At 42.3% G+C, this 21481-nt stretch overlaps 1 protein-coding gene across 4 annotated transcripts in view; it reads right to left on the reverse strand.

Annotated features, from left to right (window-relative positions):
* Nucleotides 1-21003, reverse strand: part of Nxpe3 (neurexophilin and PC-esterase domain family member 3) — a 33574-nt gene extending 12571 nt beyond the window's left edge. For 2 of the 4 annotated variants that reach the window (XM_090347060.1, XM_090347050.1), the window contains exons 1-4: nt 20250-20405; nt 10906-11174; nt 7221-7969; nt 2842-2915 (exon numbers count right to left, since the gene is read on the reverse strand). In XM_090347060.1, the coding sequence (XP_090203186.1) occupies nt 2842-2915; nt 7221-7969; nt 10906-10998 (916 nt within the window). In that variant the 5' untranslated portion in view covers nt 10999-11174; nt 20250-20405. Of the gene's footprint in view, nt 1-2841; nt 2916-7220; nt 7970-10905; nt 11175-18722; nt 18787-20249; nt 20406-20928 lie in introns of those variants that run through there. The other 2 variants (XM_090347051.1, XM_090347052.1) reach the window with 2 other exon arrangements.
* Nucleotides 21004-21481: the final 478 nt, after the last annotated feature.

Genomic DNA, 21481 nt, shown 5'->3' on the forward strand with positions numbered 1-21481 from the left:
CTGTACTACTGATGTTCAGACATCTTGGCTATAAACTGAAATAAACTCAGACAACTAAAAGATATTTGTTTCCACTAATATTTCTTTCACATATGTATCCTCTAAAGGTAATAGTGTATCTGATTCAAGATTGGCAACCAAGGGTAACTAGCCAAGTTAGCATGATACCCTATCTGAAAACAAAACTAAACTAAAAGTAAAACTGTCAGGTGCCAGGGGCTCATTCCTGTCATCTAGCTACTCAGGAGGCAGATATGTGAGGAACAGAGTTTGAAGCCAGCCCAGACAAAAATGTTTGAGAGGATTCATTTCAAATTAACCAGCAAAAAAGCTGGACTGCAGTGTAGCTCAAGTAATAGAGCACCAGCCATGTGCAAGCAGCCAACCTAGAGCACAAGGCCCAAAGTCAAGCTCCAGAAACAGGGAGAAAACAAAAGTTAAAAACTTGATACCCATGTTTTAGAATCTGAAACTATCATATTTAAAAAATTAGGATTTCCAGCTGGGTACCAGTGGCTCACTGGTAGCACACTGTACTCTTGGCTATTCAGTAGACTCAGATCTGAGGATTGTGGTTCAAAGCCAGCCTGGACAGGAAAGTCCATGAGAATCTATCTCCACTTAACTACCAAAAGAGCCGTTAGTGAAACTGTGGCTCTAGTGGTAGAGCAGTAGCCTTGATCGAAAAAGTTCATGGATAGTGCCCAGGTCTGAGTTTAAGCCCCAGTACACACACACACGTGCGCGCACACACACACACACACACACACACACACACACACACACACACGCACGGAGATTTCTAAGTTCTTATTTAAAAAAGAATTATAAATCTGTTCGCACTGAGTTTGTAACAAAGAAGCAGGAGCTGACCTGGGGGAATCTGCCCATGGGGAGAGACCACCTCCTTGAGTCAGTCTTCACTTATTCTAATTCACTCAAGGCATGTATATGGCTAATATCCACGTAACACCCTGTTTGGATCAGGTATGTTATAAAACTAAAGGACAAGTGATTTGTACCTCCTGGTTTTGCCTGCCAAAGTATCTAACATTGCTCCCCTTTTCTTTCTAAAAAATCACTATAGCTTTCTGGGCACCTGTGGATCTTACCTGTAATCCTAGCTACTCAGGAGGTTTGAGATCTAAGGCCTGTGGTTCAATGCCAACCAGAGCTGAAAAGTTTCTGAGACTTTTACTGTTAATAATCTATATCAATGGATCAGAATCACGCAAAAAGTTTATTAAAATACAGACTACTTAAAGTAGTGCTGTGGCTCAAGTGGTAGAACGCTAGCCTTGATCTGAAGAGCTCGGGGACAGCGCCCAAGCCCAGAGTGCAAGCCCCACACTGACCAAAAAAAAACAACTATTATACCCCACCAGTCAGTTTGACTCAGTAGTCCAGGGAAAAGCCTGAGAGTTTCTAGGCCTAGCAGATACTGTGGTAATGCCGATGCTTGTGCACACTGAAAACATTGGCAGCTGGTGTTCATCAATGCAGTTACGTGCGTGGATGGGGGTGTGTGCATGTGTAAGTACACACACACATGCATGCTGAGAATTCAAACCCAGGGCCTCCAGCATCCTAAAGCACATTACCATCAAGCCATATTACCTATCCCTCACACATTCCTAGTCAATATTTAGTACATTTTCTTTCTTTCTTTTTTTTTTTTTTGGTCAGTCATGGGGTTTGAACTCTGGGCCAAGGCCCTGTCCCTGAGCTCTTCAGGTCAAGATTATTGCTCTTCCACTTTGAACCACAGTGCCCCTTCTGGTTTTCCGGTGGTTAATTGTAGATAAGATTCTCACAGACCTTTGTGCCCAGGCTGGCTCTGAACAGAAACCCTCAAATCTCAACCTCCTGGGTAGTATAATTATAGACATTAGCCACCAGCAATCGTTTTTTGTTAGTTTTCCCTTGACAATCCTTAGGTTTGAACTCAGTATTTAAGCACTGTCCTTGGGCTTTCTCAAGGCTAATGATATACCAGTTGAGCCATAGCACCATGTCGAGCTTTTTCTGTGTATGTGGTACCAGGGAATTGAACCCAAGGCTTTATGCATGCTAGGCAAGCATTCTACCACTAGGCCAAACTCCTGGCCCGTGGTTTTTTGTTGGTTTGCAGTACTAGGGATTCAACTCACACAAGAGCTCTATCACTAAGGAATATCCCAGTTCTCCTCCAGTTCTTTTGTTTTCGGTTTGGTTTTCAAACTGTGGAAATGCAGGCATGTTCCCGCCACTTAGAGCTTGTTTTTGAAACAGGGTCTCGCTGACATTTGCCTGGGCAGGCCTGAACTAATTCCTCTGTGTCTGCCTCTCAATTGAGTGGGATTATGGGTGGATGTCATCATGTTTAGTCCTCAATGTTTCTTATTTTAAATTTTTTCATGATAATTGTATATACATTCCTTGAGTATCTTTCGAAAGGCAATGTCCAACAGAACTTTTGGCAACCATTGATACATTCTCTGTAAAATACTCTCCAACATAAGGGCATCAAATATGTGATCAAACAACTGAACGTTTTACTAAATTAAATTAATTTTAATAGCTACATGAAGTTCATAGCTACCACATTGAAAACATAGTTCTTGAGGAGAAAAATAGAGGGGAGACAGAAAAAGAAAAACCTACGTAAACATAAAGAGCAAACTAGAGACTTAAGAGCATGAGGTCTAGCTGATTTTCTAATCAATTTTAGTATTTTCAGCTGTGTCATGAAGGAGTCATGGCATACTAAAGGGAGAAAAGATTTTATAACATTATAACTTTAACAACAACAACAACAACCAAAAAAACAACAACAAACAGCAGAGCTCATTCCTTTGTTACCTTTTATTTTCCTGGGAATCACAGTTACCCAATCAGGTCCACTGGAGTTGATTGGCATTTTGATATTGACACCACTTTAGGAGAAATTAAAAAAAAAACTTAGATTCATGGACATCTGTTTTCAGTTATGTATCATTATCTGCAAGTAAAGAATAGATTATTCTAGAGTCTCAATATGATTAAATATAAATGTAAATAATAATAATCAGCAAACTATATCTCCTACAGGAAGCAGGTTACATAGGGAGGTAAGATGAATCAAAGAGGTTTGGGGAAGGGTTCAAATATATATGTGTGTATGTGTGTGTGTGTGTATGTAGTACTTAGCAAACCCTTAGAACGCACAATACAAAATGACCAGCTCTGGTTTGAATGAATCCCATTTGACTGTGGAATGGCTCATGCTGCTGACAAAGTCCTGTCACCACCTAGTCTTTGAGTTCGAGTTCATGCAGCAGAAGTCACACGTAGGTTTCTGAGATGTCCCTATGCGAGATGAGTCCTCCTGGGACACAGAGCTCAGACCTGTGCTCACCCAGCAAGTAGCTCGTCATGATGGTGAGCCTTTAGTGTCTGTCCCCGTGCCAAAACAGATGATCCTCAAAAACATGGCCAGTGCTCCCTTCTCCTCTGTATCTTTACACTAAGCACAAACCTGGAACTATAGTACATACTCAGTAAAATATTTGGCACCAAAAAAAAATGGAAAGACAGTAAAAGCTAGTAGAAGAATAAAAATCTAGTGCAAACTGGACACTGGTATTTCACACCCACAATTCTAGCTATTTCAACAGCTGAGATCAGGAAGACTGCAGTTCAATGCAAGCCTAGGCTGAAAAGTCTGTGACACCCTATCTCTGATGTAACCAGCAGAAAGCTAAACATGACACTAAGGTGAGTCAAACCTGTCATCCTAGCTGCTCAGGAGGCTAAAACCTGAGGCTCGTGGATCAAAGCCAACAGCAACAGGAAGGTCTATCTGTGAGACTCTTATCTCTAATCAACTACCAAAAATGCTGGAAGTAGAGTTGTGGCTCAGATGGTACAGGGCTAGCCTTGAGCAACAAAGCTCAGGGACAATACGCAGGCCCTGAATTCAAGCCCTAAGACCAACACCAAAAAACACAAACAAAATGCTAAGAATGGTGGCTTAAATGATGAAGTGCCAGCCAAACAAGCAAAAAGTTCATCCAATTAATAACCCAGAAATGCAGAAGTAGAGCTGTGGCTCAAGTGGTACAGTGAGTTCAAATCCCAGTATCAGTGTAAAAAAGAAAAAAGAGAAAAAGAAAAAAAGGGGGGGGGCTGGGAGTTTGGCCTAGTGGTTTCTCAGTACCACATACACAGAAAAAAAGCAGGAAGTGGTACTGAGGCTCAAGTGTAGAGCTCTAGCCTTGAAAAAGTCCAAGGACAGGGATCGGGCCCTGAGCTCAAGCCCAGGACTGGCAAAACAAAACAAAACAAAAAAATGGGGCAACTATTCCCAAAACTCAGTCACAATAATTAGGCCTCTTATGCTTCAGTTAAAAAAATTATTTTATCTCATATGTGAAAGTATGTGTAAAATACAAATAGGTATGATAACATATACAGGGCTCTCTGCATTTACACATTAACTATAGGATAGTATCACTGGGGAAGAATCCAAAGGTATAACTCCTCTGAACTAATGTATTAAATATCAAAATGAATACCAGGAAATAAAAACATGTTTGGAAGCAAGGGAAAGGGAGAGAACTCAAATAGAGGGAGACAGAATGAGCAAATGCAGTCATTTTATTCAATTTACATATGTAAAAAATTATATATGGAATTGAGTGAAAAACAATGGAGGAAATTATATGACTCCTTTGAATAACTACTCAATAATAATAATAATAAGGCGCCGGGAGTTTGGCCTAGTGGTAGAATGCTTGCCTAGTATGCACAAAGACCCGTGTTCGATTCCTCGGCACCACATACATAGAAAAAAGCCAGAAGTGGTGCTGAGGCTCAAGTAGTAGAGCACTAGCCTTGAGGAAACCCAAGGACAGTGCTCAGGCCCTGAGCCCAAGCCCAGGACTGGCAATAACAACAACAACAACAACAATAATAATAAAAGCTAATGCCAGTGGCTCACATCTGTAAACCTAGCTACTCAGGAGGTTGAAATAGAAAGACTATGGTTTGAAGCCAGCCCAAGTAGGAAAGTCTGTAAGACTCCAGGGCCTGAGAACTATCCTTGAGTTTTCTCAAGGCTAGCACCCCACCACTTGAGTCACAGCACCACTTCCGGTCTTTTCTGTGTAGGTGGTACCAAGGAATCGAACACAGGGCTTCATGCATGCTACGCAGGAGCTATCACTAGGCCACATTCCTGTCCCCCCCTCCCTGAGATTCTTTTGCTCAAGGCTAGCATTCTACCACTTGAGCCACAGCATTACTTCTAATTTTACTTTGGTTTTTTGAATAGTTTATTCAAAATAAGAGGCTCACAAAGCTTCTTCCCTGAGCTGACTTCAAACTGGGGTCCTCAGATCTCAGCCTCCTGAATAGCTAGGCACAGACATGAGCCATCAGCACTGGGCAATTTCTTTTTTTTTTTTTTTCTGCCAGTCCTGGGTCTTGAAGCCCGGGCACTATCTTTGAGCCTCTTTGTACTCAAGGCCAGTGCTCTGTTGGGGACCGACTGTGGGGTCAGTGACCATGACTGTGGGGTCAGTGACCTTGGACCCACACAATTGTGTATGCAAGGAAGTAGCTCTTATGATTTTGGGCTGTGTCAATAGCTTCTCATTTAACCTATTTGGGACTTGATAGCTTCTTATTTAACCTGTTTGGGACTTGATAGCTTCTCATTTAACCTATTTGGGACTTGATCGCTTCTCATTTAAGCTATTTGAGACTTGACACTGTTTGTACGAATGTAACTCCTGGCAGTTCCCGAGTTTAAAGAAGTGTATTTAAGGTCAGAACTTGAAATAAACTGGGCTACAGTCTTCTTAAGCTGTGGCTGCTGATATGGGCTATAGCCCTCCCGAACCCCATCTGTTTGTCTCTCTCCTATTTTTTCCTAGTCCCTGTCCCCTATTTCAGGAATCCCAATTTGCTGCCGGCTGGCTCCCGCAGTGCTCTACCACTTGAGCCACGGTGCCACTTTTTCATGAGACTCTTCTATTAAATTAATTACCATGAAAGCCACAAATGGCACTGTAGCCCCAGGGACAGCACCCTAACCCTGAGTTCTAGTCTCAGGACTGGCACAAAGATAACAAATAAAAAAGTAAATAAATATGTAACCAAACATTTAACATAGGAAATGTACAACCATGAATTTTATTAATTTCATCATTTTAGAAAAAAATATGTTCATTCAGCAAACAAGTCTTAGGCTTCTACTGTGTGCCAGATACTGTCTGGGTCGGGGCTGTCAGGGTAACAAAGCACACAGAAATCTCTTCGTTTATGGAACTGCTATTCTAATGAGGTAATTCAGTACATGTGGGGGGCTGACTTCATTAAAGAATATGATTTCCATCTCTGCTAAAGGACTTCTGAGAGAACATGGCTGACCCCTCATGAGAGGACAACGTCTCGTGAATGGCCACATCACAAAAGGAAAGGTGAAGTCAATACCATGCTCAAACTCCAGACTAACTACTATACTCCTAGCAACCTTGGACATGAGTGAGGTTTTTTGTTTATTTTTGTTGGTCATAGAATTGAACTCTGGGCCTGGGCTCTGTCCCTAAGCTCTTCAGTTCAAGGCTAGCACTCTACCCCTTGAGCCACAGCAGTTTTCTGGTGGTTAACTAGAGCTAAGAGTCTCATGGACTTTTGTGCTTAGGCTGGCTTTGAACCACGCTCCTCAGAGCTCAGCCGCCTGAGCAGCTAGCATTACAGGCGTGAGCCACCGGCACCCCTTAAAGTTTGTTTTAATATTCCATATAGCTGCAAATACAAAGTGCAGTTCTGAAGTAAACAAAGCTATCTGGGTAAGAATAAAAATTCAAGGGTAGCCCGACACAGTGGGGCACACCCGTAATCCTAGCTACTCAGGAGGCTGAGATCTGAGGACCGCAGTTCAAAGCCAGCCTGGGCACTAAAGTCCATGAGACTCTTATCTCCAATTAACCACCAGAAAACCATAAGTAGTGCTGTGGCTCAAGGGGTAGGGCAGTAGCCTTGAACTGAAGAGCTCAGGGACAGTGCCTAGGCCCAGAGTTCAAGCCCCAGGAGTGGCAGAAAAGAAAAGAAAAAGAAAAAAAGCTAATCATAGGTATAAAGTATTGTTTATATTCTTAGTTCCAGTTTCCCTAAACTGGGTCAACCTGAGACCAAACAGGAGTCTCCTAATTGGAACAAGGCCAGTGGAAACCCCTAGACTGAGGAGCACCCACCTCTGGAAGAAAGCGCTCTGGGAGGCAGTTAGGAGGCTCTTCAGGTATCCACCTTTGTAATGGTTAATTCTGCTGCTGCAAGGGAGCTTCTTTGGTTTGAAGCAGAACCAGGGCTCTCCCGTGTAGAGGTCTGTGAAGTTGCACAGGGGCAGGCTTCCAGGAAGACATACGTTACACTCAGTGGTTTCAGAAATTCTTCCTGAACGGAAGAGACTCTTGAAATAGACCCTATCTGGTTTCTCTTCCTGTAGGTACTGAAGAACCCGGATTCCTTCACTGGGGTGAACCAGAGAGATGGATACTTTAACTTTGCCCGGCCAGAGCAAAGTGAAAAAAACCTTATAAAACCCATTCTGGTAGTCAACCACTCTGCCCACAGCTCCTGCCTGCAGCTTGGGGGAATGGATTCTGGCCTGCAGGTAGTCTCCACCGTACTTCTTGGGCTTCCTTTGAAAATCATGCATGTGAACCAGCACTTCCAGCTGGCTTCCCACCTTGAAGAAGCCTGCAGCGTTCAAGATGACGAAGTAGCTTGAAGAAGGATCCGTGCTCTTCACAAATGGGACGAGCCCCACATCAGGCACCTGCAACTGCAAGGCGGCCAGCAAGGAGTCTTCCTCCATGCGCTCCCGCCTGGACAGGGTCTGGTGCTCATAACCGCAGTAGGGGCTTCGGCTAATGCCCGTGGCCTGGGAGAGGACAAACTGGCCACTGCTGTCCACGGCAGAGACAGTCTCACGGTCCAAGTACTAAAGAGAAAGATACAAACGACTGACACCGCCGCTGAACCTTCAGGCAAACAGATGTCGCTTCTGTTTAGATGAGTGTAAGATCAACTGGGCTGACTTTATTTCAAAAGACATAGTTCCCAAGTTTTATAGTACTATCTTACTGTAACATAAGAGAGTCCATAGGAGGAACTATAGGGTTGCCTTACAGTGAAGAAGGAAAAGCTTTCTCAAGAAACCCTTTCGGCTGACATCTAACTAATGGCTGAAGGAATCTTCAGGGGAAGGAGCTGAGGAGTCTGTTCTGGGGACAACTGTGTGCCCCACAAAAAAAAGCTGGTGTCTTCAGTAGGACCAGGTCTTGCTGAACCCCACTCAAGTGACTAGCGCTAAAAAAGGTAAACTTGGTACTATTTTTCCCTCCTCCACCTCCTCCTGTGAACACAGAGAGTCCCAAAATATACACACTAGTTTCTGGGGGGAAAAAAAAAGGTATTCCATTATTGTGTTGATTTATGGCGTTTCTTAAATTACAAGTCTTATTTAATTATGGTATTTCCTTCGTTTCTTCCTTCCTTCTTTCCTTCCTTCTTTCCTTCCTTCCTTCCTTCCTTCTTTCCTTCCCCTTTCATTCTCTCTCTCTCTCTCTCTTGTGTTCTCTCTCTCTCTCTTGTGTTCTCTCTCGTGTTCTCTCTCGTGTTCTCTCTTGTGTTCTCTCTCTCTCCCCCCCCCCTCTCTCTGTCTCTCTCTTTCTCTTTCTCTGTCGGTCCTGGGGCTCAAGGCCTGGGTATTGTTCCTGAGTTTCTATTGCTCAAGGATAGCACTCTGCCTTTTGAGCCACAGCGTCACTTCTGGCTTTTTCTGTATATGTGGTATGGAGGAATTGAACCCAGGGCTTCATGCATGCTAGGCATGAACTCTAACACTAAACCACATTTCTAGCTCCTAATCATGGTATTTCTTTGCTCATTTTTTAAATTTTATTAGTTTGCAGTAGCTTTACAAAGGGAGGGGAGTTACTGTGACATTCCATATAGGTACACAAGGTATCCCAATCAATCTCACACCTCCTCCATCACTGTCCTTATTCTCTATCTTGCCCTTCTTAAAATAATGTTAATATACAGGATTTCAGGCATCTACATACAGTGAAACCAAAGGAGAAAGACACAAACATGCCTCTAATCATACAAAATAATCAACCAGGAAATGGAAACAAAAATGCATAATTTCAACAGTCAGGAGGCTGAGATCTGAGGATCGTATTTGAAGTTAGCATGGGCAAGAAAACCCGGGAGACCCTTATCTCCAGTTAACCACCAAAAAGCCAAAGTAGAGTGGTGGCTCAAGTGGCAGAGTGCTATCCTTAAGCAAAAAAGCTCAGGGACAGTGCTCTGAACCAGCACAAGCCCCAGGACTAGAACAACAAAAACAACAACATCATAATAATAATAATTTCAACAGGTTTCACTGTTTTATATTCGTACATGCAAACAAACTACTTTGTCCAAGTTCATCCACATTTTTCTTGTTAAGCCTAATCTACTCCCATGGTACCCTTGCCCACATCAGAGCCTATTGTTTTCCTGTCACTTTTTTTAAGGGTATATTAATTGCACCAAGGGGTTTCACTGTGGTGTTTTAAACATGCACACAGTATATTCTGCTCAGAATAAATCTGTTGTCTTGTCCCCCACAACTGTAGTCAAGAGCTATCCTTGAGGTTCCCAGAGCTGTCATTAGACACAGTTGCAATATATTTCAAAGTAATCTGCCCTCCTTCTTTTCCCTCTCCACTTCCCCTCACTCTTCTAAAGCTCATTAGGTTTTAAACACTAGATGTTCTACAAGATAGCCAGAGGACTTTTTATTTCTCTTACTCACATTGTGCTTTTTAGCAGAATACCTAATCTTATGATGAAATGGTCACATAGAGTTCAACAGATTTTTTTTTTGTCTGTGAGCCATTAGTAACATTCGTTAGATACTCTGAAGAATGTGAAGTGGTTCCGCTAAATATTTTCTATCAGAAATGGTCTTAAGGTATAAAAACCAGGTATTTATTTCTTTTCTTGGCTTGAGCTGTTAATGTTTTACTACAGATATGATAAAGATAGTGCTGATTTCATACTGATAGTGCCACCTGCCTGGAAGCTGTCCACAACCTAACTCGATATTGTAAAACTTTCACTCTTTCTGTGTCTCTGTCTATCTGTCTCTTTCCCTATAAAATACACATAGTATTTACATAAAATTTACCATTTTCACTGGTTTAAGTGCGAAGTTCATTATAATTAAGTATATTCACCTTGAAAGCAACTACTACTACCAGCTATCTCCAGAACATTTTTACCTTCCCAGACTAAAACTGAACCTATAATAAATAATAATTACTTATTCCTTCCCTTAGTTGCTGACATCCACTGTTCTGTTTTTGGTCTCTATGGATTTGATTATTGTAAATACGGCATAGAAGTGGAGCTGAATGGTGTTTCCCTTTCTGTAACTGGCTTACTCCTGATAACAGAATGTCCTCATCATTCTTCCATGTTCTGACATAGGTCAGAATTTCCTTTGAAAGGAGAAGACATGTGGAGACACACAAACAAGTAGGGTCAGGAGTGTGGCCTAATGGTAAAATGTTTACCTAGCATTCGAGAAACCCTGGGTTTGATTCCTTGGAATTATATAGAACAGAAAAATCCCAAAGTAAAGAGCTGTGACTCAACTGGTAGAGTGCTAGCCTTGAGCAAAAAACTCTGGGACAGTGCTCAGGCCCCGAGTTCAAGCTCCAGGACTGGCACAACCAACCAACCAACCAACTTGGGTGTAGAATAAGCTTCCTGATTTCCACCACGTGCTTAGGCTGGGCAGCACCGCTTGGTTGTCAGGAGGCATGCCGGGGACTCACCGCCACCTGAGTGACTGGGTTGTCAGGGAGCATGCCGGGTACTCACCTCCACCTGAGTGACGTTGATGACCAGCACCACCACCATCAGCAGAGCAAGCAGACAGCAGAAAAGCCGGAGTCTGAAGACACTGGTCCACATTGTCCGGCTGTGTCCTCATCACCCATGGCCGCCACTGTGGTCCCCTCACCTCTCAAAACTCCATGTCTTTTCCTCTGAGCTGCAGAGGAGCGTCTATGCTGCTCGTAGTCTGAAGAGTTATGGACAGGAGAGACGGCAGTCGACTCGAAAAGCCTTTTTTTCTTTTCGACAAGCTCCTTGCAAAGAGGAAAGAGTATCATCAATGACAAAAGTCTAGGGGAGAACAAGAAGAAAAACTTCTTTCCTTTTCCAAAATCTTACATAAGGCTTGATTACAAGGAGAAAGTAATATGTTCAGATGTCTTCCCTGCTTTCTTTCCCAGCCTCAGGTTTCTATGTAGATATGCGTCCTATTACCAACTTTTATGAAGGAAATAGCCTCAAAACTTAGAAGTTGCAAAGAATGAATAACTTTTAGAGAGCTCTAAGTAAATAAAAACTGCCTTCTTTTCCTTACAAAGCTACATGACTTAACTATGCAATTGTATGATTATATTTTTAAAAAATTAAGATGAAGCCTTGTGTTTTTTCTGAGGAACTCTGGGAGTATGCTAACTATCCCAGCACACTGGAAAACATGGAGTGCCACCCATCTTTGTGGCACTAAACACAAAACATAACTATATAGACATAAAAAACCTATGATTCTGTAGACATAATGTTTTATTTCATAAATTAATATGTTTCTATGACATACAAACCCTTAGCCTAATTTTGATTAAGTTCTAAAAACTAAGTCCTAGTGATTATATATAGAGATTCCCTTCTTGAACACTTGTTTGTTAAACTTGTCATTTGAAATATGATGTAAAAAATCAATGTTAATAAATTCTTTAATAAAAAAACACACCCTTTGAGTGTTGAACTTCCTCACCACATTCTCTCTCAGCTAACAAGCTGAAGGAGGAAAGGTATCTGCCCTGAAGCTGTGGGGAGGAAAAATGAAGCTTGAGAACGTAATATAAGTTCTTAATCCTTCATTATACCTGTGAGGGGCAGAGGACTTCAGCCACTATAGACTAGATCATCCAGTCACATATGAATTCAAAATGCATGCTCCGGATGCTATTTTCATTCAGGCAAACAAGAGACAGTGTCTTGCTCCTGAAGAGGACTTTTCCATGAGTGCAAGTGTAGAGGTACAGATGGAAAGAGTGTGTAATTATGGTACAGAGAACCTCAGACTAGCCTGACTGCATTAACATTCCCCTCAGCTTTGTGTCACACTTAGCAAGTGGCCAATTTTCTCCTACCTTTACTGTACCTGACTGAATCATTTCCATTCCATAAGAACCACACCAGGGGCTGGAAATGTGGTACAGTGGTAAAGTGCTTGCCTAGCATGCATGAGGCCCTGGGTTCAGTTCCTTGTTACCACATTTAAAAAACAAGCCAGGCATATTGGCTCATGCCTGTAATCCTAGCTACTCAGGAGGCTGAGATCTGAGGGTCCCTGTTCAAAGCCAGCCCGGGCACTAAAGTCTGTGAGACTCTTATCTCCATTTAATCACTAGAAAATGGAAAATGGGCCTGTGGCTCATGGGGCAGGGTGATACCCTTGAGCTGAAGAGCTCAGGGACAGTGACCAGTCCTAGAGTTCAAGCCCCATGACCAACCAAAAAAAAAAAAAAAAGAGTTCTATTTTTAAAAAAGAAATAAGAGCTGGGTATGGTGGCTCACACCTGTAACCCTAACTACTCAGGAGGCTAAGATCTGAGGATCAAGGTTCAAAGCCAGCCTGAGACTCTTATCTCCAATTAGAAAATAAGAAGTGGGGCTTGGCTCTAGGGTAGGGCAGTAGCCTTGAGCTGAAGAGCTCAGGGCCAGCCCATAGGCCCCTTGACCCACAAAAAAAAAAAAGAAAGAAAGAAAGAGGGGAAAAAGGAAGAAAGAACAAAGCAGGTACCAGTGGCTCAAGCCTATGATCCTAGTTACTCTCTGAAAAAGTAATATTTAGGAAATATAATTGTGCTAGGAGCAAGTCCTCTTACAAGACATTGGGTTACAATGGTTCTTTGAGTTTCAAAAGACTGAATTTGGCTCCAATATTCAAATTCATATTTGACTGAGTCATTATATAATGAAATCTAAAAATTGTTTCTTTGCATTATGTGACCTTGCTCAGACTTCTGTGAACAATGGAAGAAAGCCATCTATGCATTTAACATAAATTCTTTTTTTTTTTTTTCATTCATGGCTTGACTCAGGGCCTTGTACTATTCTTTGAACTTCTGTTCTCAAGGCTTTACCACTTTGAGCCACAGTTGCTTCCACTTTCAGGTTTTTGGTGGCTGATTGGAGATAAGAGTCTCATGGACTTTCCTGCCCAGGCTGGCATTGAGTCACAATGCTCAGATTTCAGCCTCCTGAATAGCTAGGATTACATGTATGAGACACCAGTTCCTGGCTTCCTCTCTTTCTTATATCTAAACTTACCTCTACCTCTACCTCACCTCTCTTGAGCGGAGAGAAAAACAAAAAAAAACGGTATCAAACAGAATGAGAACGGTATGAAGAGCTGGGAATTTTGATAGGATGTAAATTGTCTAGGCTTTGAATGGCTCACTTTAGACTACAGTCTATCCTGTCATCTGGGAAGTGGCATACTTCCTACCTCCTATGGTGGTTGTGAGGAGCACGGCATCATGTATCTAAAAAATGGTATGACAAGTATATTTGAAGAAATTCTTATTAACTTTAGTTGGTTTTATCCAACAAAATGTTTCAGTTCTTCCTACTCAGTGAATTTAATTTGCACTGTCACATGTATCAAGACACAACTTCCTGTCAAGGAAGGAAAAATGACCACAAAAGCTAGCTCTCCTTAGGCTAGCTGTTATTGTCATTGTCTATAATTTGGAGAATATTTAAGTGTTATACATGTGCTTTTTATTCAAAAATTTTAAATAAAAATCCACTTTTTCAAGCCACTTTAGACAACTTGGGCAAAGCAAGAACAGAAGCTCTGAATATAGCTGTTGGTATTTTAATACTCTGCTTTCTAATTAACTTGGCATGTACTTCGCCTCTGTCAGGAACAGTGTTCATATGCACTTGGAATTTCTTACTGTTAAACTGCTGATTCCCTCACTGCAAAAAATAAAAAATAAAAATGCAAAAATGATATAAAGAAAACCACATCAGAAATTAAGAGTATAATTTCATAGGCAAGAGGTATCCATATATTTAGTTTGCTGTAGTAGTAGAATTATAGAAGCATTAATTTATTTTATTTTATTTTTTTTTTTGCCAGTCCTGGGCTTGAGTTCAGGGCCTGAGCACTGTCCTTGGACTTTCCTCAAGGCTAGTGTTCTACCCTGAGCCACCACACCCTTGTGGCTTTTTCTGTGTATGTGGTACCAAGGAATCGAACCTGGCTCTTCATGCATGCTAGGCAGGCACTCTACCACTAGGCCAAACTCCCAGCCCAGCATTAATTTTTTTTACTAATACAGCACAGTATTTGAGCTGAGCACAGTGCCGCAAGACTATACTACTAACCACTTGAGAGGCTGAGTCAAAAGAACCTGGAGTTTGAAGCCAGGCTATGAAGTACAACAAGATTCCACCTCAAAGTACTCTACATATCTATTCAATTATTGGTGCTGGCAAAACTGGGAAGCCACATGCAGAAAACTAAAAATTGATCCTAGCCTTTTGCCATGCACAAGCATTAACTCAAAATGGATCAAATACCTCAATATCAGACCAGAAACTTTGAAACTACTACATGATAGAGTTGGAGAGACACTAGAACTCAGAGGCACAGGCAAGAGATTCCTGAACAGAACCCCAGGGTCACAACAGATTGGAGAGAGACTTGATAAATTGGACTACCTAAAAATGAAAAGTTTCCACACAGATAAAAGCATAGCCACAAAAGGAGAAAGACAGCCGACCAACTGGGAAAAGATATTTACCAATAATACATCAGACAAATGCTTAATATCCAGTATCTACAGGGAACTCAAGAAACTAATCCTTCCCAAACCCAAAAAGCCAATCACTAAATGGGCAAGGAGACTAAAGAGAGACTTATCAAAATAATAGGTTAATAGAGACTTATCAAATAGGATGAATAGGTTAATAGAGACGTATCCAACGAATACGTTAAACAGAATGATGAGAAAATGCTCATCATCCATGATCATAAAGGAAATGCAAATAAAAACAACCCTAAGATACCACCTTATCCCAATTAGAATGGCCAAGATTCTGAACTCAGACAGTGACAGATGCTGGCAGGGTTGTGGAGAAAAAGGAACCCTATTGCACTGCTGGTGGGATTGTAAACAAGTTCAACCATTCTGGAAAGCAGTGTGGAGGTTTCTTAAAGAACTGTAAATAGACCTTCCCTACGATCCCGCCATACCACTTCTGGGCATCTATCCTGAACATCATGACCCAAGATATTATAAGGACACTTGCTCAGCTATTTTCATCTTTGCACTATTCACAATAGCCAGGCAATGGAAACAATCCAGATGCCCTACTGCAGATAAATGGATACAGAAAATGTGGTATATGTACACAATGGAATTCTACATAGACAACAGACAAGTTAAAATAATGGCATTCGCAGGGAAGTGGATGAATCTAGAGCGAATCATGTTGAGTGAGACAAGTCAAGACCTAAGGAACAAAAGGCGCATGGTATCCTTAATATGTGGCTATTAAATCCAAAGACTACAAGAGCAAGGCCTCAATAACTGCATACCCAATGCTATGGACATGGTAATGGAAATATAAACATAGCTATATAGATATAAAAATCTATGACTCTATAGACATAATGTTTTATTTCATAGATTAATATGTATTTATGATATACAAACCCTTAGCCTAATTTTTATTAAGTTCTAAATACTAAGTCCCAGTGATTGTAAATAGAGATTCCCTTCTTGAACACTTGTTTGTTAAATTTGTCATTTAAAATATGATGTAAAAATTAATGTTTTATTACATAGATTAATATGTATTTATGATATACAAACCCTTAGCCTAATTTTGATTATGTTCTAAAAACTAAGTGCCAGTGATTGTATATATAGATTCCCTTCTTGAATACTTGTTTGTGAAACACGTCATTTGAAATATGATGTAAAAATCTGTGTTAAAATATTTCACCTTGTTATCTGATATATTTTATATGTGCTTTATTGGTTATTTGAAATTGGATAGGGAAGGGGAGAAATCAAGATAAGCAGGGGGAGGGTGGGAGAGAAATGGGGACCATGTCATGAGAAAGGGCATCTATGTTTGTGAAGTTATGCACCTTCTATCTGGTGGAATATAATGTAACCCTTCTATTCATCACAATAAAAAATTATTTAATAAAAAAAGAATAAACACTAAAATAGCTAGGACTATAAAATATGGTCATATTTCTGTGTCAATGTATAAGAATCCTGTTCTGTCCTCAAATGTTTCATGCTCTTAGTTACTTCCTCACATGGGCAGGTGCTGTCTTGAGTCATATGTGTGGCTAGGGTTGAAGGATGATGTAAAATATTTTTTCATTTGTGGATCCCTGTCATTCTCGAAACTTGAGAAGTTTTGAGTTTCCCAGAGTTGTGGATATTTCATTTCTAGATTAAGGATATTTAACCTCTCTGTACTACTGAGATTATTCTGGAAAAATCTAAGATGAATGAACACAGAGTCACGAAAATGCTCTCCAAGTCACTGGACAGGAAAAAAATCTCCAAGGAATCAGAAATGGTCTGTTTGAGGTACTTTGAAGTGATTTTCAGCAGTATAAAATGGAAACAAGAGCTATATAATGTGTGATTATTGTTCTTAATGTACTATGTTATTTCTCATCGCTTTTGTTGTCCCTTGGTTATTCTCATATTGTTACAGTATCTTACCTTGTTATCTGGTATATTGTATATACAATTATTTGTTTATTTGAAATAGGAAAGGGAAGGGGGCAAAACAAGATGAGGGGAGGGAGTGGGGGAAGGGAAATAGGGACAAAAGCATGAGAAGGGGTATCATTATATGTGAAGTAATGCACCTTCTACCTGGTAAATATAACTGTAATCCTATTAATTACAAAAAAGTTCTTAAAAATAAAACATAAAATTAGAATGATATGCAAAAAAATCAATGTTAATAAATTCTTTAATAAAAAAGTACTCTACATATATTAATTTCAACCTGAAAAATTACTCTTCGATTTTAGGTGGTCAAAACCTTAAATAACAGATTTTTTTTTTTTTTTTGCCAGTTCTGGAGTACGAACTGAGGGCCTGAGCACTGTCGTTGGGGCTTTCTCAAGACTAGAGCTCTACTACTTGAGCCACAGCACCACTTCCAGCTTTTTCCGTATATGTGGTACCAAGGAATCGAACCCCTCTTCTTGCATGCTACGCAAGCACTCTTCCACTAGGCCAAACTCCTAGCCACAATAACAGAAAAAATTTTAAAGCCAAAGATAAAAGTTCCAAATACTGTTTTCTCATAAAAAGACAAAAACAAAAACAAAAACTACACAACCATGTAATTGTGTGGTCCATCCTCCTACAGTTTTAAAAAAGAAAGAAAAAAAGAAAAGAAAAAAGTAACTCTATAAATTCAGATAAAATAATTCAAGGAATTGAAACCTGCATAATCTTGTTTTCAAATCTTTGTAAAATGTCAGAACACCACTTACGCTTTTTTTTTCCTTTTTCTTTTTTTTTTTTTTTTTTGGCATGGATAGGAGAAGGAAAAAGGCACCAACTCTCTTACAGAGATAACCCAGTATTGTATTCAGATTGTTTTGCCTGATTTTGATTAAGAATACTTCCAATCCTAGACACATACTGGTCAGTCTAATTTCTTTATGGCTGGTAGCAACAACACAAGACTGCAATTAGGTATCTACAGTTAGGTACTTTGTACTCCCATTTCCCAAGAGAATCACAAAGTAGTTCCTCCACTATAACTGTATTAACACAAATGAAATACCTGAGCTAAGGAAATTTAACAGCAACCCCACTCACTGGGGAGCGCATGTATTCTGGCAATCATTCATTTCACAAAAGGAATATATTCTAGGACATTTATGCATCTACCTCAGTTTTCGGATAGTCCCTATTCTTTTTTTATTTATTTATTTTTTTTGTGGGTCATGGTGCTCTCCCTGAGCTTGTCAGCTCAAGACTACTGCACTACCCTTGAGCCAAGCCCCATTTCCCATTTCCTAGAGGTTAGATGGAGATAAGAGTCTCATGGACTTGAGTGCCCAGGCAGGCTTTGAACTGCGATCCTCAGATCTCAGCCTCCTGAGTAGCTAGGATTACAGGAGAGAGCCACCACACCCAGCTCAGATAGTCCCTATTCTAAATATTCTAACTTGGTATTCACATAAATATAATTGTACAAGGGTCTGGAATTATAATTCAGAATATATGCACCCCACATATAAAATGCAAATGCATTATTTTTTTGGAATGTATCCAAACCTATATGGCTCTATTTCAACTTTCCAAAGAATAGCTGCATTTCATAAGGGACTAAGTAGGAACTGGAGATTTAATAAAGCTGGATCTACACAAATGATGGGTAGACCAAATGAAATTCATCTTGACACAAAGACGATCCAAGAACAATAATGAGCAGACCCGGTTTCCACACATTTCACTTCTCTTTCAGTTACCCACATCTCACACCCCAAAGTGCTGACTCATTCAGAATTACCCTTACACTTCTTCCAAAGCAGGACTCAATGTACTTACAAGATTACACAGCCAGGAGAGAGGATTGAATCCAGTTAAGTAAGTTACACAATACTTGTAAGTGCTATGAGAAAAAAAAAATAGGGAATATTGAAAGATCTGTTTGCATCATCAACCACCACTGGGTTACTGCCGAATGCACTATCCACAGACCACACATTATGGGGTACAGCTAACTCCTGTGTATTATCATCTTTGGTCTTCTCCCACTCTTGGAGAAAACATTATGTAGCAGAATAGCTGGGATCCTGATTATGAAATTATCCTCTGTCCTAAAACGCTGCTTCTCAGACTTTACAGATACTTCAGGGTGGGCAATGCCTTGATACTGAAGGTCATTGTTCCCGGTAGCCTCTAGTCTTCCTTCTTTTCTTTCTCTACCCTTCCTTCCTTCCTTCCTTCCTTCCTTCCTTCCTTCCTTCCTTCCTTCCTTGTGGAACTTGAACTCTGTGCCTGGGTGCTGTCCCTCAGCTCTTTAGCTGAAGGCTAATGCTCTACCACTTTGAGCCACTATACCACTTCTGGTTTTCTGGTAGTTAATAGGAGATTGAAAAAAATAATAATAAATCTCATGGCCTTTTGTGCCTGGGCTGGTCCTCAGATCTCAGCCTCCTGAGTAACACACACAAAAAAATTATCAAAAAATAAAGGGGGGAGGGGGAGCACGGGAGTTTGGCCTAGTGGTAAAGTGCTTGCCTATCATGCACGAAGACCAAAAAAAAAAAAAAAAAAAATTGAGGAAACTTTTAAAACACCAGTGCCTCAGCCCTACCCAAACAATTAAACAGGAATCTAAGGAGTAGATTTAAGAGACAACTGCACTGTTTAATACACACTATGTAAAAAATTATCTATGCAATTTGTGGGGAAGTATGGGAGAAGGATATAGGAAAATCGAAAGCACAGGTGACACTGTCCAAAAAGAACTGTACTCTTCACCTAATGTATGGAATTGTAGTAACCCCTCTGAACTACTTAATAATAACAAGAAAAAAAAATGTTAAGTGTCTCAGCGCCACCCAACTAATTAAACAAGAATCTTCACGAGTGGGATTAAGAGACAATGGTTTAATTTTTTTTAATCTTCCCCAGAGATTTTAGTGTGCAGTGAAACAGAAGACCTCCTAGCCCAGTGGGCCCGAAGGTGCGGTTTTTATCAGTGGTAAGGGATGGACTTTCATACGAGGTTTCCATTGCAACTTAGGTTGGCCAAAAGGGCCACCCGAGTCTGGAGCGATGGGTCAGCCAAGTCCACTTCGGTGACCTGTCCCTTGTGTTCCCTTTCACAGTAATGATCTATCAACTTCATGGTTATGATGACAAACGAGGGGGGGGGAACCTGTAAAACACAGGCAAAGGGAAGTCCGGGAGCCCAGGCACTGTGGAGGGCTAGCTCCGCTAACCACCGGATGAACGGTTAGGGTCAGGGAGTCCCGCCAGCTGCAGCTTCAAGCACACCTGATGTTCCCAAAGATAACCCGGGGGGGGGGGGGTGACGAAAGGGAGGGGGAGGGGGGAGGCACTCACCAGGCCCGGCGATGCTTTCTACTCCTGGTCAGGACATACAAAGTCCTCCCGATTGTTCATCATCCGAGAACAACCCAGAACACCGTCACCACGCGCCGCTCGGGCTGACCCACCGGCGAGGGTCAGCACCTCGCCAAGTCATACTCTGAACCCCGAATCGTCCCTCCACCCCCAAAACTGCAGCTCAGGAAGAGACTGCACAGAGAGCCGGGGAGCCGCGGGAAAGAGGGCGGCCAGGCCCCACGCTCTGCGCTCTGCGCTCCGCGCCGGGAGAGCAGCGGGGATCCCGTCGTCAGCCACCCGACCAGGCTAGCGGCGCAGCACTGCAGCAAGCCCGGGGAGCGGAGGCAGGAGATGCTCGGAACCCGCCCCGCCCGCCGCGGCCTCGGCTCCCGCCCTCCCGCGCGCCCCTCCGCCCCACCCCGCGGGCGCAGCTCCGCCCGGGGTCCGGGTCCGGGTCCGGGTCCGGGTCCGGGTCCGGGTCCGGGTCCGCACCGCCCGGCCCCTAGGGCCGCGCCTCCCCGAGCCCGCGGGCCTGGGGACGATCCCGGAGTCAGCGAGCGCGGAGGGGAGGGCTCACAGCCCGGGGGCGTGCAGGAGGGCACCTCGCACGGGCGGTTCCGGAGACGGGGGCCGGGCTCGCGCACGCACGGGAGTCCCAGCGCTTACTCACCCTCACCCACGGCCGCCGCCAGCACTTTGCTCCCCGATGCGGGCTGGGGCCGCTGCGTCAGGCCCTTCCTCCCCCTAATTCCTGACCCCGCTTCGTCTCCCCACCCCCCCCAAGCCCGGCTATGATTGGCCAATCTCCGAGAGAGGCGGACCGAGGATGTTGATTGACAGCAGTGCCCAGGGAGGCTGAGTTGACGCCCCTCCCCTCTGGGGCCGGTACGGTGATCCTGAGGCTCTGGTCCTGGGGCCTGAGATCTGAGCCCTAATTCTGCTCCATCGCTCCTGACCTACTGTCGTGAGCAGGAGAAGTAATTCGCCAATAGGCAGGTAATATGATGCAACACAGTTTATTGATTTAACATAGGTGAGCAGAGTTAACACTATATTCTAGTCCTAATTCTATCCTGCCTATCCTGCACACCTGCTGGACTCACCTCTCCCACCTGTCTTAGACCCCAAATCTAGCAGGGCCTACCCATCAGATGTTAGACCCAGCTCCCAGTCCTGCCTTGGTGTGAGCCCTTGGGATTCACGACAAGTCTCAGTCCTCATCAGTCCTC

Source organism: Megascapheus bottae, chromosome 1, assembly GCF_031878675.1.
Source record: "Megascapheus bottae isolate mThoBot1 chromosome 1, mThoBot2.hap1, whole genome shotgun sequence".
Lineage (NCBI taxonomy): Eukaryota > Metazoa > Chordata > Mammalia > Rodentia > Geomyidae > Megascapheus > Megascapheus bottae.